Source organism: Saccopteryx bilineata, chromosome 10 (genome assembly GCF_036850765.1).
Source record: "Saccopteryx bilineata isolate mSacBil1 chromosome 10, mSacBil1_pri_phased_curated, whole genome shotgun sequence".
Lineage (NCBI taxonomy): Eukaryota > Metazoa > Chordata > Mammalia > Chiroptera > Emballonuridae > Saccopteryx > Saccopteryx bilineata.
The window spans coordinates 18,420,185-18,446,098 of record NC_089499.1 but is presented as its reverse complement, the minus strand read 5'-3'; the positions used below and the strand labels follow the sequence as shown (position 1 = coordinate 18,446,098).

Here is a 25,914-nt window from a genome sequence, read left to right as displayed (position 1 = left end):
CAAGTGGCAGATAGTGGGCAGTGTGTGTGAGTTGGGAGGAGAAACATGAAAGGAAGAAACTGATAGAGGTGGTGGGTATTTATGCCCTTGTGAATATTGAACGATATGATTTGTCAGCTAAAATGGACTGGCAGGGTCGGAGGAAAGATTTCCAAGTCACCAGGTTTTTTCTTCCCACTATATTATTATTTAAAACAGTTTAATTGATAGATAGTTCACATGCTATATACAATTACGCATTTAAAGTATATGCTTTAGCCCAGGGGTCGGGAACCTGACCAGATGTGGCTCTTTTGATGGCTCTGGCTTGCAGACAAATCTTTAAAAAAAATAATAATAACGTGCCTGACCAGGCGGTGGCGCAGTGGATAGAGCATCGGACTGGGATGCGGAAGGACCCAGGTTCAAGACCCTGAGGTTGCCAACTTGAGCGCAGGCTCATCTGGCTTGAACAAAAAAAAAAAAAAAAAAAAAAAGCTCACCAGCTTGGACCCAAGGTCGCTGGCTTGAGCAAGGGGTTGCTCAGTCTGTTGAAGGCCCATGGTCAAGGCACATATGAGAAAGCAAGCAATGAACCACTTAAGGTGTTGCAACGAAAAACTGATGCTTCTCATCTCTCTCAGTTCCTGTCTGTCCCTATCTATCTCTCTCTGACTCTCTCTCTCTGTCCCTATAAAAATAAATAAATAAATAAAATTTTTAAAAAATAATAACGTTAAAAATATAAAACATTCTCATGTATTACCATCCATTCATTTCCTACCGCTCATGTTCATGGTTGCGGGTAGCTGGAGCCAATCACAGCTGTCCTCCAGGACAACACCAAATTTTTATTGGATAATGCCTAACGTACACGGGTCGTTGTATGGCTCTCATGGAATTACACTTTAAAATATGTGGCGTTTATGGCTCTCTCAGCCAAAAAGGTTGCCGACCCCTGCTTTAACCTGACCAGGCGGTGGCACAGTGGATAGAGCATCGGACTGGATACGGAAGACCCAGGTTTAAGACCCCGAGGTCGCCAGCTTGAGCGCAGGCTCATCTGGTTTGAGCAAGGCTCACTAGCTTGGACCCAAGGTCGCTGGCTCAAACAAGGGGTTACTCGGTCTGCTGTAGGCCCCCAGTCAAGGCACATATGAGAAAGCAATCAATGAACAACTAAGGTGTCACAAAGAAAAATTGATGATTGATGCTTCTCATCTCTCTCAGTTCCTGTCTGTCCCTATCTATCTCTCTCTTTGACTCTATCTCTGTCTCTGAAAAATAAAAGTAAAAAATATAAATAAAGTATATGCTTTAAGGGATTTTAGTATATTCCCAGAGCTCTGCAACCATCACCAGTTAGTTTTAGGACATTACATCACCTAAAAAAGAAACTCCACGTCTTTTAGCTATCACCTTCTAGCCCTCATTCCCTCTAACACTGTCTCTCTAAATTTCCCTACTCTGGACATTTCACATAAATGGAATCGTGTATGTGGTCTTCTGTGACTGGCTTCTTCCTCTTAGCAGAGGCCGTTCATGGTTCATCTACATTGTGGTGTATATTAGCATTTCATTCCTTTCACAACCAAGTAATACTATTCATTTGAACGCATTTTGTTTGCTCATTTATCACTGATAGACATTGGGGTTGTTTTCACTTTTTGGCTATTATGAATAATGCTGCTATGAACATTTATGTGCAGGTTTTTTGTCTGGACATGATTTCAGTTCTCTTGGTCATATATATAAGAGTAGAATCACTGGGTCACCTGGTGACTATGTTTAATTATTTAAGGAGCTGCCAGACTGTTTTCTGAAGTGGTGTATCAGTTTATGTTCCATCAGTAGTGCATTTGGGGGATCTGCTTTTTTCCACATCCTTGTCTATTCTTGTTATTTTCCAACTTTCAGCGTGTAGTCATTCTAGTGAGTATGAAGCGGAATCTGATATCTTGTGGTTTTGATTTGCATTTCCTCTGATGACTAACAATGTCAATCATCTTTTCATGTGCTTTTTTTTTTTTTAAGCGAGAGAGAGACAAGACAGAGGGACAGCAGACAGAATGGGAAAGAGATGAAAAGCATCGATTCACAGTTTGTGGCACCTTAGTTCAAATTGCTTTCCTCATATGTGCCTTGACCGGGGGGCTGCAATAGAGCTAGTGACCCCTTGCTCAAGCCAGTGACCTTGGGCTCAAGCCAGCAACCATGGGGTCATGTCTATGATGCCGTGCTCAAGCTGGCAACCCTGTGCTGTAGCTGGCAACCTGTGCTCAAGCCAGATGAGCCTGTGTTCAAGCCCGCATTCAAGCTGGCGACCTCGGGGTTTTGAACCTGGGTCCTTAGCATCCCAGGCCAGTGCTCTATCCAGTGTGCTACCTCCTGGTCAAGCCTTTTCATGTGCTTTTTAGCAATTTGTGTATTTTCTTCTACTCAGATACTTTGCCCATTTTTTGATTGGGTTGTCTTTTTATTATTGAGCTGTAGGAGTTTTTGTGGGAGTTTTGTTTTTTGGGGGGTTTTGTATAGTCTAGTTAATAAAAATCCCTTATTAGAATTATGATTTGCTGATATTTTCTCCCATTCTGCTGGGTTTTTTTTTTCACTTTCCTGATAGTGTTCATTAAAGCACAAGTTTTAAATTTCAATGAAATCTAACTAATCTATTTTTGTTGTTGTTGTTGCTTATGTTTTTGGTAAATCTAAAAAGCCATGGCCAAATCCAAGACTAAAGATTGACTTCTATGTTTTCTTCTAAAATTTTCATAGTTGTAGCTCTTCCATGTAGGTGTTCAGTCTATTTTGAGTTAGTTTCGCACATAAGTGTGAGGTAAGGATTCAGCTTTGTTTTTTTATATGTGAATATCCAGCTGTCTCATCACCATCTGTTCGGAAGACTGTTCTTTCCCCATTGAATTGTCTTGGCACCCTTGCTGAAAATTAGTTGGCCATAAACACATGGATTTATTTCTGGACTCAGTTCTATTACATTGATATTACTATATTATCTTGACTACTATAGACCTGTAGTAAGTTTTGAAATTAGAAAGTACGAGTCTTCCCACTTGTTCTTCTTTTTCAGGGTGGTTTTGGGCTTTTGCAATTTCGTATGAATTTTAGAATCAGCTTTTCAGTTTCTACAAAGAAGTCAAGTGAGATTCTAATAGGAATTAATAATATAAAGGGTAATAATAAATCATAAAATAATAAAGGATTCTAATGTAAAATAATTTGGAGAGCATTGCCATTTTAACAATAATAAATCTCGTGATTCATGATAATGGGAGTTTTTCCATTTTATTTAGATCTTTTAATATTTCTTTCAACAATGTCTAATAGCTTTCAGAGTATATATTTTGAACTTTTTGGTTAAATTTTTTCCTAAATACCTTATTTTTGATGATATTTCAAATGTAATTATTTTCTTAATTTCTTTTTTTGATTATTTATTGCAAAAATTAGAAATACAATTAATTTTTCTATATTGATCTGGAATCTTCAACCTTGGTGAACTTATATATTAGATCTAATAGATTGTTAGTGGATTCCTTAGTATTTTCTATATGCAAGATCATGCCACCTGTAAATAGAGATAGTTTTACATTTCCTCCCAATTTAGATGCTTTTTATTTTATTTTCTTGCCTTATTACAAGAAATTCATTGAACATTGAATAGAAGAGGCAAGAGTAGACATCATTATCTTTTTTTCTGATTTTAGGAGAAAAGCAGTCCATGTTTTTGGGGGTTTTTTTGCTATTTTTTTTCCTTGAAGTTAGAAGCGGGAAGGCAGTCAGACAGACTCCCGCATGCGCCTGATCGGGATCCACCCGGCATGCCCTCCAGGGGGTGATGCTCTGCCCATCTGGGGCATTGTTTTGTTGTTCCCTTATGGCCAGAGCCATTCTAGTGCCTGAGGTGGAGGCCATGGAGCCATCCTCAGCGCCGAGGCCAACTTTGCTCCAATGGAGCCTTGGCTGCGGGAGGGAAAGAGAGAGACAGAGAGGAAGGAGAGGGGGAAGGGGGAAGAAGCAGATGAGCGCCTCTCCTTTGTGCCCTGGCCGGAAATTGAACCCGGGACTTCCACACGTGGGGTCGACGCTCTACCGCTGAGCCAACCGGCCAGGACTAGCAGTCCATCTTTTATCATGAAATATATTAGCTGTGGGCTTTTGTAGATGCTATTTATCAGACCAAGGAAATTACTTTCTAGTCTTACTTTGTTGAGTGTTTTTATCCTGAAAGGGTGTTAGATTTTTTTTAAATACTCTTTCTTTGTCTATTGAGATAATCATGTGAGTTTCCCCCCACCAATATTCTATTAATATGGTGTATTACATTGATTTTCATATGTGGAACCAACCTTGCATTCCAGGAATAAATTCTGCTTGCCATAGTATAAAATTTGGTTTATATGTAGTTGGATTTGGTTTGCTGGTATTTTGTTGAGGATTTTTGTATTTGCTTTCATAAGAGATATCATTGTTCTCATGACATCCTCATCTTGTTTTGTTATCAGGGTAATACTAGCCTCAGAATAATTTGAGAAGAGTCCCTCATCTTCTGTTTTTCAGAAGAGTTTGTAAAGAGCTGGTAAGCCATCTGGACTTTGGCTTTTCTTGTAGGTAATTTTTTCATATTAATTCCAAACTCTATTTGTTATAAATTTATTCAGATTATTTTTTCTGCTTTAGTCATATGTTCATTTCATCTAAGTTATCTAATTTTGGCATGCATTTGTTGATAGTATTTCTTTAAAATCCTATTTATTTCTATAAGATCAGTAGTGATATCCCCTCTTTCATTTCCAATATTGGTCATTTGAATCTTTTCTCTCTTTTTAAAATTTTTTTCTTGATCCATCTAGCCAAAGGTTTGTCTTTTGTAATCTTTTCAAAGAACCAGCTGTTAGGGTTTTTTTTGGGGGGTTTTTTTTTAAACCAATCATCTGTTTTTTTAACATTTTTATTTTATTTTTATTTATTCATTTTCGAGGGGAAAGGGAGAGACAGAGAGAGAGAAGGGGGGGAGGAGCTGGAAGCATCAACTCCCATATTTGCCTTGACCAGGCAAGCCCAGGGTTTCGAACCGGCGACCTCAGCATTTCTAGGTCAACGCTTTATCCACTGCGCCACCACAGGTCAGGCTCAGCTGTTAGTTTTATTAATTTTCTCTATTATTTTTATTTTCTCTGTATCATTAATTGCTGCTCCAATCTTTATTTCCTTCTTTCTTCTTGCATTAGGTTTAGTTTACTCTTCTTTCCCAGTGTCTTAAGTCAAAGGTTAGTTATTAACATGAAATCATTTTTAATATAGACATTTATAGATAAAAATGTCTCTCTTGAGCACTGCTTTAGTTGCATCCCATAAGTTTGGTATAGTGTGTGTTTCATTCACCTCTAAGTATTCTCTAATTTCCCATGTGATTTCTCCATTAATTAGTTAGGAATGTGTTGTTTAATTTTTACAAATTTGTGATTTTCCCAAATTTCCATCTGCTACTGATTTCTAACTTCATTCCATTGTAGTTGGAGAACATATTATTTCAATCCTTTTACATTTATTGAGGTTTGTGTTATGGTCCAGTATACGATCTGTGCTGATTTTTTCTTTTCTTGGGGCTCTCCTCCCCTAGTTTTTCTAAACATTATTGAAAGTGGGGCATTGAAGTCTCCAGCTAATATTTTAAAATTATCTATTTCTCCCTTCATTTCTGTGAGTTTTGGCGGCATGTATTTTGTTGTTCTTTTATTGGGTGCATAAAGGTTTATGGTTTTTGGAAGGATAAGCTGAGCCACACATCTGCTCGCCAAGGACAGTTGAGGCCCCTTCCATTTAGTACTCTCTCCAGGCATTTTCCCATCCCAGGTCATACTCCTCTTCCTTTGTGTGTAAGAATCTTGGAGGTAGGGAACTTCCAGTTACTCATCTGCTCTTAGTCAAAATCTCTTTGGTCTACCTTGTGATAGTCCTTTCTGGTCCCTACGGGAGAAATCGGGGTCTCTGATTTTACACAGCTCTGAGAGGAGCTGCAGTTTGAACTTGGAATGCTTTCCCAAAATGTAGGAGCCACCTGCCTGATGGGCAGAGTTCATGAAGGAATCATTTCTGGACTCTTATTGAAGACTGAAAATGGATACGCTCTGGATTTAGAATGAGTACTATGAATGGCCCTAAACCCCAGCCCTGCTCTGCTCTAGTGTTTATTGGGGAGGACACAGGAGGAGGTGGAAGTGTTTCCATGCTGCTGAATGACATTCTGATCCTGGAGAGTGTGTGGGATGGAAATGGACCCGCCTGCACCCAGGGGAGGAGCAGAGGTGAAGTCAGCCCCACCGGGAGACTCCTCAGCAGAGCGCAGCCTGAGGCACACTGCCCGGGAGAAGAGACCAGAGAAGACAAAAGGAGGACAAAACCAGTGGGACTTAGGAGTGAGGAAACCAGCTCTCACCAAACACCCGAGCACTTCACAGAAGGGCCCCTGATCACACTCTGGTCTAAGGGGACCAAGCGCCTCTCAAATCCACACCTAAAAAAACTGTTCACAGAACAGGCAGACACTCCAGGCAGCCACCCAAGTCATCACAGTGTGAGCCCGAAACATTCTCTAAAGCAGAAGCAAAAGGCACACATCTCTTTAGGGGGCTCTGCTCCTCCGGCTGGAGCTTTGTTTAAACTCTCCAGCCAGGGAGTTGGGAGAAGCGCATTTGCTTCTTAGAAGCTTTGGCCAGAGGTCAAGGTGCTGTCTGCACATTGATCTGAGCAGGGGAGCCGCCCTTGATGGACATCTCCTCTCACACAAGAAGCGTCCTTTCTTCTTGTCCCCTTTCTCCCTGCCTGCCTGTGAGCCACACTGCTGCTGTCGGGAGGTCACACTCCCTCCCCTTCTGTTTATCTCTTCTGATGCCCGGGTGCTTCTAAGACCCAGAGCGGACCTCCCAACCCACTGCTCTGCTTTGTTTTCGCCCCCAGGAACTTCTGCACTATTTAATCGGTACCCTGCTCCTCCTAATCGCCTCCATTGTGGCAGCCTCCAAGAGCTACAACCAGAGCGAGCTGGTGGCCGCAGCGGTGAGAACCTTCCCGGGGAGACTTCGGCAATTCACGTTCTGAATGCTCATTTTCTTCCCGATGGGGAGAGCGCAAAGGGATTGTTTTCTGTCTATCACGGAGTCAGTACCCACCGTGATCCAGCCAGCCCCGTCTCCAAAGAGCCTTAAACTTGGGCCCCCAGCGGAGGGTCTCAGGAGGTGAATCACCAGGGCTGTTGGCAAACAGATGGTCCCCATGGTACGGGTTTGCTCTCTTACAGACACGACCTAAATCAGGGGGCAAGTAGTTTTTTTTATTTTTTTTGTATTTTTCTGAAGCTGGAAACGGGGAGAGACAGCCAGACAGACTCCCGCATGCGCCCGACCAGGATCCACCCGGCATGCCCACCAGGGGCGATGCTCTGCCTTTCCGGGGCGTCGCTCTGCCGCGACCAGAGCCACTCTAGCGCCTGGGGCAGAGGCCAAGGAGCCATCCCCAGCGCCCAGGCCATCTTTGCTCCAATGGAGCCTTGGCTGCGGGAGGGGAAGAGAGAGACAGAGAGGAAGGAGGGGGTGGGGGTGGAGAAGCAAATGGGCGCTTCTCCTATGTGCCCTGGCCGGGAATCGAACCTGGGTCCCCCGCACGCCAGGCTGACGCTCTACCGCTGAGCCAACCAGCCAGGGCCATGGGGGCAAGTAGTTTTTAAATCACATGCTCATGGTGGTCATCTTCTCGTGGCTATATCAGCTCTATCCAGAGAAAGATTCTGGAGCCGCTGTTGGGCCCAGGGGAACAGCACTGTGGCCAGTTAGTAATCAATATTGGCCATCAGTCCTAGCTTTGCCAATCCTCATTTTAACAGTATTCAGGCCAGGAAGTCACCCTCCTGTACCTTTCAAAGGTGGAAATTGACCCACCTGATAGCCTGAATGGAAGTAGCATGGAAAGTCAAAAACAACAGCGCTGTGGGAGCTGTTTGTACTTATCACACGTAGACACACATATATACACACAGGTGTGTGTCATTATTTTAAAAAGATTTACAGACTCCTGTCATCTGATTTCTGATTTAGCAAATTGTTTCGAGTTTGGTGGCCTGGGGACCAGTACCGTTCTGCCATATGAGGAGCAGGCAAGCAAGATTTTTTTTTTTTAGTGTTTTTTTTATTTTATTTATTTTTACATTTTTTTATTTCATTTTTTTAGAGAGAGGAGACACAGAGAGAGAAAGAGACAGAGGAAAGAGATAGAAAGAACAGAGGGAGGAGCAGGAAGCATCAACTCCCATATGTGCCTTGACCAGGCAAGCCTGGGGTTTTGAACCGGTGACCTCAGCGTTCCAGGTCGACGCTTTTACCCACTGCGCCACCACAGGTCAGGCAGGAGCAGGCAAGATTTTTTTTTTAAATACTTATTTATCTTTTTTTTATTTTATTTATTCATTTTAGAGAGGAGAGACAGAGAGGAGAGAGAGACAGAGAGAGAGAAGGGGGGAGGAGCTGGAAGCATCAACTCCCACATGTGCCTTGACCAGGCGAGCCCAGGGTTTCGAACCGGAGACCTCAGCATTTCCAGGTCGACGCTTTATCCACTGCGCCACCACAGGTCAGGCCCAGGAGCAGGCAAGATTTTTAAAATGAGTTTTAAGAAAAGCTGTCTGTGTGACAGTCACCCTTTCATTTACGCACAGTACCAGAATCCTCAAGACTTTGGGCTGAGAGTGGGCTCCTGCCTGGAATTCCACTGGGGTAGATTCTGCCCTCGGAGGGTCGGCATGAGGCAGAAGGTCACTCTGAACACTCACGCCCCTTACGTGCCTCCCAGAGCCCAGCCTTCCGTCCACCACCTAGCACCCCCTCAGACCCACCGCCCGCCCCGCTCTCTGCAGCCTCCAGGGACAGGTGTGGTTGCCACCTCCAGGTTACCACCTGCCCAAACTGCAAACAGGCTGATGGAGGAGGCACAGAGACACTTGCGCCTACTCTGTTTCAGGACCACGTGGGGAGATTCCCGCTAGGCTTTATGATTCGGGTTATACGATCTATAATGGTGTTAGCCCTGGCATCCCATAAACCCCATTTATCAAACGCCATCTTGGTGCCTAGGACCAAGCCTGGTTCCATGGGGGAGTCGGATGCAGTAAAACAATAGGATCTGCCTGACCTGTGGTGGCGCAGTGGATAAAGCGCCGACCTGGAAATGCTGAGGTCGCCAGTTTGAAACCCTGGGCTTGCCTGGTCAAGGCACATATTGGAGTTGATGCTTCCAGCTCCTCCCCCTTTCTCTCTCTCTCTGTCTCTCCCTCTCCTCTCTAAAAAATGAATGAATAAATAAATAAATAAATAAATAAATAAAACAATAGGATCCTTGCTTATGAAAAAATGGTGATCTAGTTCAGGAGTCAAGGCCAAGGCAAGTAAGCAATTAGCAAACAAAGCATTGTCATCCAGAACAGCATTATGTAGCGAAATATTAAACTGTTCAATTATGCAGTGCAGACAGTTGGGGACCAGGACAGGATACAATGTGCTAATTGTGCACAACAGACAATGAGAGGCCACAAGAGGCTCTAATAGGCTAATTATGAGGCACAGACAATCAGTACAAAAGGAGCCAAGGAAAGGGGGGGGGGGGTGTGGGCCTGTGGGGGCAGCCCAGCAGCTGCACTTGATAAGAAAAGGAACCTTGAAAATTCTGTCCTTCACCCTGGGCCATTCCTTCTGGACGTCAGCAGTGGTTGCGTCAGCAGTGGTTGCCGCTGGACACTGACTGGCAACATAATGAGCCTGAGGCTTTTTGCAAGCCTGAGAACACCTGGGCTGCAACTAGAGCAGAGTGCAGGCTCTGGAGCCAGAGCCCCGGGCTCCGATCCCAGGGCTGGCCCTTGCTGTTCTGGGGCCCTGCGCAGAATAGCTGACCTCCTGCCCCTCTGTTTCTTCAGCTGTAAAATGAGGGGCTGGGAGGGTAACAGCAGGACCCACCCGGCAGAGTTATGAGGGCTAAAGGAGTCAGCACACCTGAGGGCTTAGACAGACTGGTGGGTACATAGTAAGTGCTCAGGAAATTTTAGCTGCAGGTGCCAGGTTTGTTCACAAGTCAGGAAAATGGCTTCAGGCTGTGAAGTTGCAGATGGGGCACCAGAGCACGTGCCCACTTCTCACTTGTTTGACGAGCCTCGTGCGAGGCCCTCTCCCTCTGCGGACGCCCTGTTCCCCATCCACAGGTGAGGAGGTTGGGGAACACACCGGAGCACAGGGGAACCCTCGGAAAGGAAAGGCGCGCCGCCTGAGTTTATTTCAGTCTAAACTTATTTAAATACGTGCAAATGTAAGGTGAGATGGCAGGGCCTCAGCCCCTGGCTCTTTCCCAGCTTCGAAGCCAGACAGAAACCGTTATGAATAAAATACAAACAGTGCTACCACACCAATAAAATCCATTTGAACATTAAAAACCTGTAAACCCAAATCAAAATTTATAAGTCCACCTTTTTTTTAACTTTAGGCCAGGGCAATTACAGTCGCTCCTTTGAAACAGCCTGAACATGGGCACTGAGGTTGCCCAGAGCGAGAAGAGCCGAGGGTGGGGACCCGGAGGCCTGGCTGCCATGTCTGACCTGGGTCCCAGCTGGGGGGGGACAGGACAGGGCCTCATCCCTGCACCTGAGCGAGAATGAGGTGTTTGGGTTACGTGACTTCCCAAGCTCCCTGCCGGGCACAGTTCATGCCGGGGACAGGTACAGACATGAAAAGCAGAAAGACTGTCCAAGTGGTTGGCGCTGGCCTGGAACTTCCTCTCCTCTGTCTCCCGTGCAGATCTTCGGTTTCGTGGCCACCTTCCTCTGCCTGGCGAGTGTGTGGCTGTCCTACAAGATCTCTTGCGTGACCCAGTCAGCAGGTGAGTCCTGGCTGTCCAAACCCAGATGGTCTCTGGCAGGTCCCTGTGCGCAGGTACAGGGGGACAGCCTGTTCTGGGGTGGCACACGGAGAACAGCCCACTGGAGGGGACCTGAGCTCTAGTTCCCACGCCCACCACACCCAGGAAGGCCCTCACGTTTCAGCCTCTGATGGAGACGCATTTTCTTTAACTGTTTCCTAATGACAAAAATAAAGTGTAGACCATTTAAAAAATATACTCTAAAAAATTGTTAATAGGCCCTGGCCGGTTGGCTCAGCGGTAGAGCGTCGGCCTGGCGTGCGGGGGACCCGGGTTCGATTCCCGGCCAGGGCACATAGGAGAAGCGCCCATTTGCTTCTCCACACCCCCCCCTTCCTCTCTGTCTCTCTCTTCCCCTCCCGCAGCCAAGGCTCCATTGGAGCAAAGATGGCCGGGGCGCTGGGGATGGCTCCTTGGCCTCTGCCCCAGGTGCTAGAGTGGCTCTGGTCGCGGCAGAGCGACACCTCGGAGGGGCAGAGCATCGCCCCCTGGTGGGCAGAGCATTGCCCCTGGTGGGCGTGCCGGGTGGATCCCGGTCGGGCGCATGCGGGAGTCTGTCTGACTGTCTCTCCCCATTTCCAGCTTCAGAAAAATACAAAAAAAAAAAAAAAATTGTTAATAAAAGAAGTTGGAAAAGGCCCCGGCCCACTCGCTCAGTTGGTTTAGAACATTGCCCCACAGCCAAGGTCGCGGGTTCCATCCCCATCGGGGCACAGACAAGAATCAACAATGAGTGTGTGAATAAGTAGGACAACAAATCAATGTCTCTCTCTCTCTCTCCCCTCCTCTCGCTCTCAAAATTTTTTTAAAAAGTAGAAATTGCAAAAAACAACTTTTTTTTTTTTAATAAAAACCACCCGTCATGATGCTATTCAGAAAGAGCACGCACTGGCTGTGCTCTAGGATCTCCTCTCTTTGTGTAGAGATATAGACAGCGATGTAGAAATATATATGCTGCTTTGATTAAAAGGATCAGAACTGTGTGTGTTATTTTGTAACCTACTTTTTCTCCTACTCTGTCATCCATCAGACATTCCCCCACGTCCACAGTTGCTCCTCTCTGTTCTTGGTGGCTCCGTGGTGCCGTGTGAACTCCGTGGCACGTCTGTGCCGTCGTTTACTTGTCTCCTAGGTGGCGGCTCTATCTTTTCTTGTTGTTTTCATTCTTTGCTACTAAAAAGCACTGCAGTGAGCATTCTTACAAATGTATCTCTATACCTGTACCTTACTTTTTTTTATCTTTAGAATTGCTGAAAGCGAGAACCAGCTATTCTGATTAATCGACTTCTTTCTTTGATCTAGCACTTCCTTTCTTTGTTCTTTTTCTCTTTAAAAAAAAAAAAAAGAAAAGAAAAGAACTGCATTAAAAACATCAAAGCACCTGACCAGCACAGTGGATAGAGTGTCGGACTGGGATGCGGAGGACACAGGTTCGAGACCCCGAGGTCACCAGCTTGAGTGCGGGCTCATCTGGTTTGAGCAAAGCTCACCAGCTTAGATCCAAAGTCGCTGGCTAGAGCAAGGGGTCACTCGATCTGCTGAAGGCCCGCAGTCAAGGCTCATATGAGAAAGCAATCAATGAACAACTAAGTTGTCGCAACAAAAAACTGATGATTGATGCTTCTCATCTCTCTCCATTCCTGTCTATCCCTCTCTCTGACTCTCTGTCTCTGTATAAATAAATAAAATAAAAACATCAAAGCATATACATTATGTTGTGAGTTGTCAGGGTAGGAAAGATGGTCACAGCAGAGTGTCAGTTTCTTTCTAGGAGTCACCGCAAAACAGTTAACAGGACGGACGCCAGCCATAAAAGAACACATATCATAGGATTCCATTTATGCGAAATGTCCAGAATCCACACATCCACAGAGATAGACAGTAGACAGTAGATGAGTGGTTGCTTAGGGTTGGGGGCGGATTCAGGGGTTCCTGCTTATGCGTCTGGGGTTTCCTTTTAAAGTGGCAAACACGTTCTGAACTTGTTCCACAGTCCTGCGACTACAGTGAGAACCATGGGCCGAGTCTATGGTATGTGAATTATATCTCAGTAAAGCTGTTTAAGAAAAGTAAAAAATGCTACTAGGTAATGTCTAAAGGTGATAGATAAATCTCTAAATATTGGAGTAAACATATTACTTAACATTGTGGAGGAAGAGCCAAAAGAAACAACTAACGGAGTTCAAGTACCTCTGAGGAAGAAGCCTGCACTATTTCATTTGTTGCTTTTTCAGAAATGTATTGACAGAATAAAAGGATCCCGTGAAAGCTGGTGCGGGGTGGAGGAAGGCAGTGCAGGAGCAGCGCGTGTGTCCGCGCTGTGGGGGGCCGTGCGCTGGCCAGCCGTCCTCACTTTGCCGTTTGTTTCCTTCCCAAGATGCACCCGTCTGAGGACACCCCAGCCTCCCGGCCCAGAGGAGGCCCTGCAGGACGCGTGCCCGGCAGACGGGAGGATCCGTGCGCCAGCGATCTTAGGAAAGAGTTCTGAACCTGTGTTCCTGTGCCAAAGACCTGCCCAGACCACTGGGTGCAGAAAGGGGCCCTCGCCTTCCTCCTGGGTCCCGGACCTGCTCCCAGTCTCTCTCTCCGGCCTTCCTTGGAGAATGCCCTCCCCCATTTGGGAAAGAAAAGCGGCCTCCAGGGAAATCCGATGTCTCTCTCTCTCTCTCTCTCCTGCTTTTAAAACTGCCTCAGGGACTGGTGACGCACTTAGCACAGTTGGAGGGGTTTCTGAGTACTCCTGCGTAAATCACATTCCTCAGGGGGGAGAAACTGCCCACGGCTGGTGTGCCTATAAAAACAAAGCCCTCTCCTAATTTATCTAGCTTGGGAATCGGGTCTCAAGGATGCCCTCCTTCTTTAAAGTGAGGCGTGCCTGTAGAAGCACTGTGTGGTCAGCCTGTCCCCAAAGACGACATCTCAGTCTCCTTTCTGGCTCTGCCTTCGTGACCATTAAATGTGTGTGTGTTTGTGTTTTTTAATAAAATATTGACTTGGCCAATTACTGAAGGATTTTTTTTTTATTAAACTGGAAGAAGGTAGTAAAACCAGGAGTGACGTGAAGGGACCCACGAGGCTCATGGAGAGATGCTCTCTGGGGACCGCCCCCGGAAGGTGAGAAGACTAAAGGATGCAGAGGATTCTCAAGATTTTCATACTTTGAAAGCAAATTGATTGTAAGGGTGGAAGCTGGTACTGTTCAATCGAGACATAAAGCAGGACTCAAAGCAACGCAGGGAGCCTTAAAACAAGAAGGAAATTCTGACACATGGATGAACCTTGAAGACATGCTGTTAAAAGAAATAACCCAGACATAAAGCAGCAAATGCAGTATGGTTTCCCTACTTGAGGGACCTAGACTAGTCAAAATTCAGGGAGACAGAAAGGAGAGTGGTGCTTGCCAGGGTCTGGGGAGAGGACAGGGAGTTAGTGTTTAATGGGGATAGTTTTTGATCGGGAAGATGAAAACATTCTGGAGGTGGACAGTGGTGATGGTTTAGCAATAGTTAAATGTTCTTAATGCCACTGCACTGTGTACCCCAAAATTATTAAAATGGTTCATTTCCTGTCATATATATTTTACCCCAATTAAAATATATATAAGGTCTACCGGAAAGTTCTGTCCATTTTTGGAATAAAACAATACAAATTTTTCTGTCAGTAAACTTCATTAAATAATATAATTGCCATTATTATTAATGATTTCTTGCCAGCGTGAGGGCAATTTGTATATCCCATTTTTGAAAAATGTTTTATCTTTTGATGCGAAAAATTGAACCAGTGCTTGTTTGATATCTTCTTCATTTTTGAATTTTTTGCCCTTCAAAAAATTTTGTAAGGACAAAAACAAGTGATAGTCAGAGGGTGCTAAGTCCGGGGAATATGGTGGATGCGACAGACATGCTTCTGTAGCATTTCTTCCTTGTTGAAATTCGTAAAAATTACAGTGGCGTAAATGAACTTTATCAGTAGCCATGGGTACACTATTGCTTCACACATAAGACTAACATGAATCAACTTTGTTTTAGTTAATTTGCTACTTCAGTATGTAAACATTAAGTGATAAAAATAGAGAGGCACGCATGCGCCAAATAAACGTGCTTACGTGTCGAAACTTGTGATAGAAATGGACAGAACTTTCTGGTAGACCTTATATATATATTATATATATATATATAATATATAATATATATATATATAATATATATATGGGACCTTCTGTCTAGGCACCAAAGTAGCTGAAAGAGCTCTGTGGGGAATGGGGAAAGAGGCCCAGTTACATCCAAGCCCCAAGGAGGTACCCCAGCCCCAACTCAGGCTCGTACCGTATTCTAATGCTAAGCCTTATAGGGTCCTAGAGAATACAGGCTGTGTGATGTGTCTCTTCTCTAAACCAGGCCCTACCTGGGACTGCTCAACCCAGGGGCAGTGCCCATGTGCAACCCAAACTACTCTCCTCCCAGCTCCCAGTCCTGGGGAGCTCCCAGCCTGCCGAGCAGTCACTGCACACTGGACCAAGCAAAGATGTGAGAGGAGGGAAGATTGGACCCACGGAGGGAGGACAGGGAGTCAGGGACCAAGAACCAAGAGGCAGCCCTGACTCAATGCGGCAACCTGAGGCCCCAGGAGAGGGTGTTGGCACCTGCGGCCAAAGCTGGTCTACCCGCATCCTCTGCCGCAAGCAGCCAACTCCCTGGCCAGCAGAGCCTCCGAAGGCCTGGCCTAGCCCCTGGGGAGGAAGGGAGGGAAGGTGGAGGCTGGTGCACGCCCTCGGGCCAGCCTCTGTCACAGATGTGTTCTCGCCACCCACAAGAAAGGCTGCTGCAGGGAGAGGCTCTTGAAGATGGAGTCGGTGTGGTTGTCTCCCGCAGACTGTGCAGCGGCAGGGCAGGTACCCTGCCCCCCTGTCTTTGCCCTTTGGGGAAGCACCCCTACCCTGAACGCCCTGGAGATGGAGCTGGAGATAAGGAGAAAGCGGAGTGGGCGTGAGGTGAGTGACAGCTGGGATTGGAGTCTAAGTCTGGTGTCTCCCGGGGCCACTGGGATGTTAGGGCAGGGCCAGAGCTGACCGGCTTCCTCCACGGGCAGCTGGCCCTGCCCGCTGCGCCCCTCCGCTGCAGCCATGTGCTAGAGGCCTCTCTTCCAGGCACGGTTACCTGCTTAGCCCTCCACCTGTGCCTTCAGCCAGGACACTGAAGTGACCCAGAGCGGGCCCGTCCCCTGGGCGTTACCTCCCAGCCTCTCCCTAGGCATGAAAAGCAAACTTGTGTTGCCACGGAAACATAACAGGTCTTGGGGCCCCTGAGCAACCACCACTTCCCCCTGTGGTGAAGGATCTATTGGAGGAGGCTCGAGGATACCTGGTTTTATGTGCAGAGCATACATACTGGTAAACACCAAAAACACACACCATGATGTCATCAACAACAGACACTGGCACTGGGAACCCGCACAGGCTCGGTCACTTTGGGCAGCCCTCGAGGAAGCCTGTCTTGTGGCCTCAGGAAGACGAGCAGTGCGAGGCAGCTGCTAAAACACCTGTCTCTGCTGCCAGGCGCCAGGCGAGTGGGCAACTCTCCCTCCTGCGCTACTAACACAAAGCAGCCGGGTGACTCCGAAGACCAGGCTCCGGCCCCAGTTGCCACCTTACACTAAACTGGGCTTTCAAACTAACCCCACTGTTCTTAGGAACCAACTTTCTAATAAGGAAATGTTGGAAATTGATGATCTATGTAAATATCACATTTCAAGTCGTATATAATGGAGTTCCACATGTGATTAAGATTGAAAACTGGCCTGACCAGGCGGTGGTGCAGTGAATAGAGCATCGGACTGGGATGCAGAGGACCCAGGTTCGAGACCCCGAGGTCGCCAGCTTGAGCGCAGGCTCAACTGGTTTGAGCAAAAAAGCTCACCAGCTTGAACCCAAGGTCGCTGGGTCCAACAAGGGGTTACTTGGTCTGCTGAAGGCCCGAGGTCAAGGCACATATGAGAAAGCAATCAATGAACAACTAAGGTATTGCAATGCGCAATGAAAAACTAATGATTGATGCTTCTCATCTCTCTCTGTTCCTGTCTGTCTGTCCCTATCTATCCCTCTCTCTGTCTCTGTAATAAATAAATAAATAAATAAATAAATAAATAAATAAATAAAATTAAATTAAAAAGATTGAAAACGGGGCCTGACCTGTGGTGGCGCAGTGGATAAAGTGTCGACCTGGAAATGCTGAGGTCGCCGGTTTGAAACCCTGGGCTTGCCAGGTCAAGGCACATATGGGAGTTGATGCTTCCAGCTCCTCCCCCCTGTCTCTCCTCTCTCTCTCTCTCTCTCTCCTCTCTAAAATGAATAAATTTTAAAAAAATTTTAAAAATGGGCAGTTTTTTTTAAAAAAAAGATTGAAAAAGGGAATGTCTTTGCTTATTAAAAAAAAAAAAATCTAGGAAATCCCTAACTTGGGTGGAAGGAGCTGCCAGGCTGGGTGCCAGGTGGGTGGAAAGGTCCTCCCTCCAGATTGGAGCAGGCCCACCCCAGGGGGACTTCCTCTCGAAAGGTCACCGTGAGAACACCGGGTGCCTCTGCACCTTGTAGGAAGATGCAAGCGGCTTGTGTATCGTTCAGGGTTTTACTGTACTTTTCTGTATACCTTGAAAATTATGCAAAAAAAATATTTAAGACCATGACTAACTCCATGTAGAGTTGTGCAAAGAAGGAAGTGTTATGAAGTGTGCGATTTCTGGAGAGGGATAACAGCCAGAATAATGGTGCCGCCCTATGGATCTGCCCACCTCTATTTTATAAAAACTCCCTCCCCGGCAGGGGATGCACGTGGGATGCGGGAGGGACAGCAGCCCAGAGTCGCCAGTTGCCCCAAGTGACCGAGAGAAGTGGAAATCTGGACTTTTAGACTTACCATTTCCCGAGTTATAAATATTGTCAAATAAAACTTCGTTAAGGTACACTCCAGTCCAAACCAAACCGGTGTGGGGAGCAGATGCAGCCAGCGGGCCCGAAGTCGGCGACTCCGCCCAGCCCCGGGGGAGGCGAGGGCCGGGCAGCGGGAAGTCAGGGGCACGGCCAGGAGCGCAGGGGCTGCGCTGGCCCGGCAGCTGCTTCCCCCCGCAACCCCGCGGCTGCACACGGGACGGAGCCCTCCCTGGGGAGTCCCCGGGATCCCCTGGCAGCAGCAGCGGCTGCTTGGGCACGGTCACCGCTCCCAGCTGGGCGCAGCTTTCCTTTCTCGAAAACAAACCCCTGAGGCGCAGGTGGCGGCCGCAGCCTGTGCAGCGCGCCCTCCCCCAGCGGCGCGCGCCCTCTTCTGGCCGGTGGGAGCAGCGCCGCCCTTGGTCCCCGGCCGAGGCGCAGGCTTCAGAGAGGTCGGGTTCGTCGGAATCCAGGGTTCAGAAGTGATCAACTTCTACATTTTATTTGGACCTCAGATACACAGATGAGCCATCATCTTCGGTTCATGACACTCTCACACTCTGATCGTTGATCCACGCAGAACCTCCTTCCTATATTTTAATAATGCAGTCAGCATGAAACTATCATGACATAATTTACATTTAACTGAAACCGACCTTTTCCCGTCTCCTGCCCATTTCTCCTCTCCAAAATAACCCCCTGAATCTCCCATTCACCACATCTGCTTCTTATTATATGGTCCGACTGTAGCTGCATATATTGCCTAAAACGTGCGTATAAGTAGGGTAATTTATAATGAAATTAAATGGACACCACACTGAATGTAATCTTTTGGGACTTTATTTGCTTACCGTTATATTGCTGTGACAATGATTTTCAACCTTTTTCATTTCATGGCACACATAAACTAATAGTAAAATTCTGTGGCACACCAAAAAATACTATTTTCTGCCAATCTGACAAAAAAAATAGGTGTATTTTTATTTAGTCACACCGAATGGCTATTTTTGTGATGGCTGCTGTTGTTGTTTTTTTATTTGACAATCTTAGAGGTCAGTGCCCTGACTAAATAATCAGGTATTGCATGTTTTTTTAAATTTTTTTTTTTTTTACAGAGACAGAGAGAGAGTCAGAGAGGGATAGACAGACAGGAATGGAGAGAGATGAGAAGCATCAATCATTAGTTTTTCTTTCTTTTTTTAAGTTTTTTATTTATTTTAGAAAGGAGAGGGGGGGAGAGAGAGAGAGAGAGAAGGGGGAGGAGCAGGAAGCATCAACTCCCATATGTGCCTTGACCAGGCAAGCCTAGGGTTTCGAACCGGTGACCTCAGCATTTCCAGGTCGACGCTTTATCCACTACGCCACCACAGGTCAGGCCCAGGTATTGCATGTTTTAAAAATTCTTGCAGCTCACCAGTGTGCTTAGACACACTAATTGAAAATCGCTGTTGTAAGAGACACCCCGCCCCCTTATGCAACACTTGACTCCTCCTGCCCTCGCCTCTTGACGCTGGGGACCCACTCAGCACCCACACAGGTGCCACCTGCACACGCAGGTAGTCTGTCCTTGTGGTAATGCTGGCCAAGGGAACACAGCGATCAGCGGATGCACCTGCACTCCTCCACTCCCGAGACAGACCGCCCCAGAACGGGTTTTCCGAGGACAGTCCCGTGGGACCAAGCAAACACTCCCTCGGTGAGTCATCGTGGCGTCAGCGCTCTCTCCTTCTCACCTTCACTCCTGGTGCCGGTGGAATCAGCTGGAGATGTGGGTACACCCCCAAACACGCGGTGGCAGCCAGAACAGCCTCGCTCAGGGGCGGCCGCGTAAGACTGGGTGGAGGAAAATGTCCCTGATGGCCACAGGATAGCCTTGGGGGAGACCTGAATGGGAAGGGCTCAAATGAGTGAGACCTGTCGAGACCTGTCGGCTCCGGCCGTGCGTGGGACAGAAAGCCGCACAAGTTCTCCAACAATAGGTGCCTTTCTATATAATAAAGATCTTGGGCAAGGAGGCCACTGGATGCCAGAGAAAAAGGTAGCCCGGGAAAAAGCCCTGCACAGGTGAAGATATTTATGACTGACAGCCAGGGGCCTGTAGAATGAAAGGCACAGGCAGAGCCAGCCCAGCCAGGGGCTGAGGGCGCACAGAACAGCAGATGCAAAAGCCTGGAGCGCATTTCACGGCTCCTGTGGAGCAAAGACCTTCCTCTGAGCTGACAGCACTTGGATGGGGCATATTCTAAACGAGGGACAAGCAGGGACAAGAATCAGGGACGGGATTGGGTTTCCAGATCCGCTCCCACCCAGGAAGCCCCAAATATCCATCCACTTACTAGATACTGGCTGTAGTTTTGGGGTCTTGCGGGGTTTTGTTTGTTTGTTTATTTGGGGGGGGTTGACCTGGACTGTGTTTGCTGCTCTTTTGTAAGAACCTACCCGGGGGTTCATTCATTGCAGCCCCCTTGGTGGCTTACATGAGGGTCAGTCACGTGCAGAACCAAGAATGGCATTTCCCCCTCCAGCCTGCCAAGCATAACCATCGAAACAAGCCTCTTCCTGAGAGAAGCAAAGTACACAGTCTTCTCCCAGTGTTCCGGGCAGCCGGGGTGCCGGGCAAAGCTTCAAGACTTCCTGTAAGTTGAACACTGATGTCAGACCCATGGAAACTGGGAGATTCACTGTGGACTGTGGAAGCTTAAACAAGAACGTGGCCACCTTCAGTTCGACGGTGGCACCGAGTGAATGAATGTGTCGCCGCGTCATACCTGGCCGTGGTTTGCAGCCCAGGTAGCAGATTGCTACACTTTATTTTTCATATCCCTCAGGGGGAAACTAGTTGACCCTCACCTGTCATGGGACACAGTACGCATTCCGGACCTCGAGTTCTCCAGTGAGAGCTCATCAGTGGTTTGGACACACCTGGCAGGAGGTGAACTGTAGATGGACACGCAGATATTTCCACAACAGCTCCGCAGAGAAAACTGTTTTTGCTTCATGACGTGCCACCCGGACACCACTGAGGAAAGACAGATGGGCCCTGAATGAGGACAAAACCCAAGTGACTTCACAGTAAAGCTCTTGGGAGCTCAGAGATCATTCACAATCAATTAAGGACAAACTTTAAAAAAAAAATTAAGGCCAAAATCAGGTGCTTTGAATATTGGCTATGGAGGCAGTACACCCCAAACCTGGAATATTCCGACAGCCTCCACTGCAAGTCATCAAACACGTGGCTACATTTGAGAGAGGGCCCCAGCGACCATCTTCGAAGAGCTTGGGCAGTGGGAGAGGCCTTACCCTATGGCTCCTGTCCCCTTCTTTTTTTTTTTTTGTATTTTTCTGAACCTGGAAACGGGGAGAGACAGTCAGACAGACTCCCGCATGCGCCCGACCGGGATCCACCCGGCACGCCCACCAGGGGCGATGCTCTGCCCACCAGGGGGCGATGCTCTGCCCCTCCGGGGCGTCGCTCCGTGGTGACCAGAGCCACTCTAGCGCCTGGGGCAGCGGCCAAGGAGCCATCCCCAGCGCCTGGGCCATCTTTGCTCCAATGGAGCCTTGGCTGCGGGAGGGGAAGAGAGAGACAGAGAGGAAGGGGGGGTGGAGAAGCAAATGGGCGCTTCTCCTATGTGCCCTGGCCGGGAATCGAACCCGGGTCCCCCGCACGCCAGGCCGACGCTCTGCCGCTGAGCCAACCGGCCAGGGCCCCTGTCCCCTTCAGATCTGAAGGCACTGCAGGCGTCCAGGACTGACCACACACTTGACTGGGTGGGGACTCTGGCAACAAAAGCTCCCCCACTTCTTCTGGGCCTCTGAGTTTTTGAGTGTGAGGACTTCCTCGTGCTGTGAGAGGCAACTTAAGCCCAAACCGAAACTGTCTCCAAGGTGACAGTCTCACTGTGCAAGTCTGAACTAAATTCCACCGACGAGACAAGCTCTAGAAAGTCCCATCATGAGAGGATGAATCTTCAAATTAAGGACCAAAACCAGCCCTTGAGCTTTTAATCATCTTCACAAACAGGTGGTTGCCCACTGATTAGACAGAATTAGTGTCTTCCCTAATGAAGTGCTGGTTTAATGAAGGTCTCGCATACAAAAGGGACCAGCTGACAAGAAACACTGGTGAAAGAGCCCACCCACTTCCTAGGAGAGTGGGTCCTCTGCAGTGTTTACCAGTGATAGCAAACAGCTGATGGCCACAGCTGGGGTCACTCAGGCCATGCAACTGATGGGCTGAACACATTTTTATCAAGTCGAATACGCATTCTAAAAATGTAAAAGTAGGCCCTGGCTGGCTGGCTCAGTGGTAGAGCCTTGGCCCTGTGTGTGGATGTCCCAGGTTCGATTCTCAGTCAAGGCACACAGGAGAAGCACCCATCCGCTTCTCCACCCCCTCTCTTTTTTCTCTATCTCTTTCTTCTCCTCCCGCAGCCAAGACTCCATTGGAGCAAAGTTGGCCCAGGTTCTGAGGATGGCTCTATGGCCTCTGCCTCAGGTGCTAAAATGACTTGGGTTGCACCTGAGCAACACCCCAGATGGGCAGGGCATCACCCCCTACTGGGCATGCTGTGTGGATCCCGGTCAGGTGCATGCGGGAGTCTGTCTCTCTGCCTCCCTGCTTCTCACTTCAGAGAAATACAAAAAATAAAATAAAATAAAATGAAAGACCGTTTCAGTTCCAGTGGCAAAAACATTAAGCTGAACTAATATTATGCAGAAAAGTGCAGGGAAACAAGCACTCTCCCATACTGCGGACGAGACTACAAACTGAGTTCCACTTTGGAGACCCAGTTAGAAACATTTAGCCCTGTTGAAATTGCACATGCCCTCAGACTCAATAATTGTCCATCTAAGTACGCACCCAACATATAAACTCTAGCACATGTGTGTGAGATGTTCAAGTATGTTTGTTCACTGTCACATTGGTTGGAACAGTCAAAAGAAAAGCCATATTAAATTTTTCCTATCAACGGGAATGAGAATTGTGGCATATTCATACAATGGAATCCCAAATAACACTTAAAAGGAATGAATTAGAGTTACATGTATCAGATACATTTCAAAATACTACTTGAAAAAGCAAGCTAAGAATAATAAAATTTTTAAAAAGCAAGCTATAAAAAGATACATATAGTACAACTACAATGTAATTTGTTTACAGATACACCTGTATATAGATAATACAGACAATAAAAACAGACCGGAAAGATACTCATGAAATTCAAGATGGTGTTTACCTTTGGAAAAGGAAAGAGGGTAAGATTAGAGGTGGTGGTACTTTAAAATATGACTTTTTTTTTTTTTTTACATTGACAGAGGGATAAATAGAGACAGATAGGAACGAAGAGAGATGAGAAGCATCAATCATTAGTTTTTCGTTGTGACATCTTAGTTGTTCATTGATTGCTTTCTCATATGTGCCTTGACCGTGGGCCTTCAGCAGACCGAGTAACCCCTTGCTTAAGCCAGCGACCTTGGGTCCAAGCTGGTGAACTTTGCTCAAACCAGATGAGCCCACGCTCAAGCTGGTGACCTCAGGGTCTTGAACCTGGGTCTTCCACATCCCAGTCCGATGCTCTATCCACTGCACCACTGCCTGGTCAGGCTGACTTTTTCTTTTTTAACCAAGGATCCTAGAAGCAAATATGGCCAAATATTATGATCTACTCAGGCTGGGTGGTTATCTTCTGTACTTCCAGTACCTGACTTATTTTAAAAATAAAAGTAGCCAAATTCAAAGATATCAGGGGAAGAACAATACTTCCCACTTTTTATTAAACCGATTTTCTATGATACACACTACTTTTAGAATTATAATTCAGGCTAAAAAATAAAAATTTCATTTTTCTATTTTAAGTTGTTTTGGGGTAATCATGTCCACACACAAAAAAATGTCTTAAACAGCCCTGGCCGGTTGGCTCAGCGGTGGAGCGTCGGCCTGGCGTGCAGGAGTCCCGGGTTCGATTCCCGGCCAGGGCACACAGGAGAGGTGTCCATCTGCTTCTCCACCCCTCCCCCTCTCCTTCCTTTCTGTCTCTCTCTTCCCCTCCCGCAGCCGGGGCTCCATTGGAGCAGGGGTGGCCCGGGCGTTGGGGATGGCTCTGTGGCCTCTGCCTCAGGTGCTGGAGTGGCTCTGGATGCAACGGAGCAACGCCCCGGATGGGCAGAGCATCGCCCCCTGGTGGGCATGCCAGGTGGATCCCGGTCAGGCGCATGCGGGAGTCTGTCTGACTGCCTTCCCGTTTCCAGCTTCGGAGAAAGAAAAAAAAAATGTCTTAAACTGGGAATTGTATTTCTTCTGACTGGGACACAAGCCTTAGCATGCTTGTGACAAACAGACACTCCTGATCCCCAACCTAATGGCCCTTTCTCTTACCAACAGAAGCCATTTTGTTCTTTTATTCACAACCCAAGACGAAGAGTGTTGATTATTTTAAGCCAATGACAGTAATTCCATTCTCCACATCAGTAAGTGATTTAGAAATGGGCATTTAATATCTTGTAGTAAGCAACTAGCTGACGTCCACTGAGGGCTTTTGTGAAAAAAAAGGACACCTCAGAGAGACACAGAATAACAATCTCTTCTGGCCTTTGGACATTGTCCTGCAGGTTAATGATCCCTAGAGGTGATGCTTGTCAATCCTGAGGACCAAAATTCACAGTAGAAGAGGAATGGGCAAAAAATATATACGGAAAGAAAGACCCCAGGGTCCCTGATGACACCATTGAGCCACTGAATTTACCCATCTTGGAATTGTCCTGCACAGACTTCTTGTGAAATAAACTTTCCTGACGGTTTAAGACCCACTTAATCAGGTTTTCTGCTCCTTGCAGTTAACTGCATCTTGATAGTGCTTTTTAAAAATTATTTATTAATTTTAATGGGGTGACATAGATAAATCAGGGTACATATAATTCAGAGAAAACACCTCCAGATTATTTTGACATTTGATTATGTTGCATACCCCTCATTCAAAGTCAAATTGTCTTCCGTCACCTTCTATCTGGTTTTCTTTGTGCCCCTCTCCTCCCCCCTTCCTCCCCCCCCTCCCGTTACCATCACATTCTTGTCCATGTCTCTGAGTCTCATTTTTATGTCCCATCTATGTATGGATTCATATAGTTATTAGTTTTTTCTGATTTACTTATTTCACTCAGTATAATGTTATCAAGGTCCACTTAATCAGGATTTCTGCTTCTTGCAGTTAACTGCATCTTGATAGTGCTCTTTAACAAAACAAAACACAAAACTCTGAAGAATGCACAAATTCCACTGACTTCTTGATGACTATAAAGACCTTGTTATTCTCATCCAGGCTGGAGGCAGGAATTTTGCAAACTACACAAATAGTTGTAGCTTTACCAGAACCACCCTAGGGTAGCTTCACACTCTCCCAGTCATTGAACAGTCCGAAAGAGAATGTGTCTGTTTTGTTTCTAGCATTGTTAGCCCCCCCAAGAAATGTGATGAAGAGTCCAAATTTGCTTCTTCGGTAGTATTTTAAGGCGTCTCGTCTTTAACATTCCTTTATAACTCTTCCCCCATAGCTCCCTCAAATTCTTTTTTTTTTTTTTTCCTGTATTTTTCTGCAGCTAGAAATGGGGAGAGACAGTCAGACAGACTCCCGCATGCGCCCGACCGGGATCCACCCGGCCCGCCCACCAGGGGCGACGCTCTGCCCACCAGGGGGCGATGCTCTGCCCCTCCAGGGCGTCGCTCTGCCGCTACCAGAGTCACTCTAGCGCCTGGGGCAGAGGCCAAGGAGCCATCCCCAGCGCCCGGGCCATCTTTGCTCCAATGGAGCCTTGGCTGTGGGAGGGGGAGAGAGAGACAGAGAGGAAGGAGGGGGGGGGGTGGAGAAGCAAATGGGCGCCTCTCCTATGTGCCCTGGCCGGGAATCGAACCCGGGTCCCCTGCACGCCAGGCCGACGCTCTACCGCTGAGCCAACCGGCCAGGGCTCAAATTCTTCTTTGCATATGTATTCCAACTTTCCAACAGGAGGAAAAGCCCATGGGTAGGAACTGGATTTCTTTCTTT

The 25,914-nt window shown here is 47.0% G+C and overlaps 1 protein-coding gene and 1 long non-coding RNA gene across 3 annotated transcripts in view; both read left to right on the top strand.

Moving 5' to 3' along the window:
- CMTM7 (CKLF like MARVEL transmembrane domain containing 7) overlaps positions 1–13,954 on the top strand; it is a 56,439-nt gene extending 42,485 nt beyond the window's left edge. The window contains exons 3-5 of one of the 2 annotated variants that reach the window (XM_066245102.1): positions 6,958–7,056; positions 10,830–10,911; positions 13,328–13,954. In XM_066245102.1, coding sequence (XP_066101199.1) covers positions 6,958–7,056; positions 10,830–10,911; positions 13,328–13,341 — 195 coding nt within the window. In that variant the 3' untranslated portion in view covers positions 13,342–13,954. The remainder of the gene's footprint in view (positions 1–6,957; positions 7,057–10,829; positions 10,912–13,327) is intronic. The other variant, XM_066245103.1, reaches the window with a different exon arrangement.
- LOC136314345 (uncharacterized) overlaps positions 1–25,914 on the top strand; it is a 251,799-nt gene that overhangs the window by 194,949 nt on the left and 30,936 nt on the right. The window lies entirely within an intron of this gene.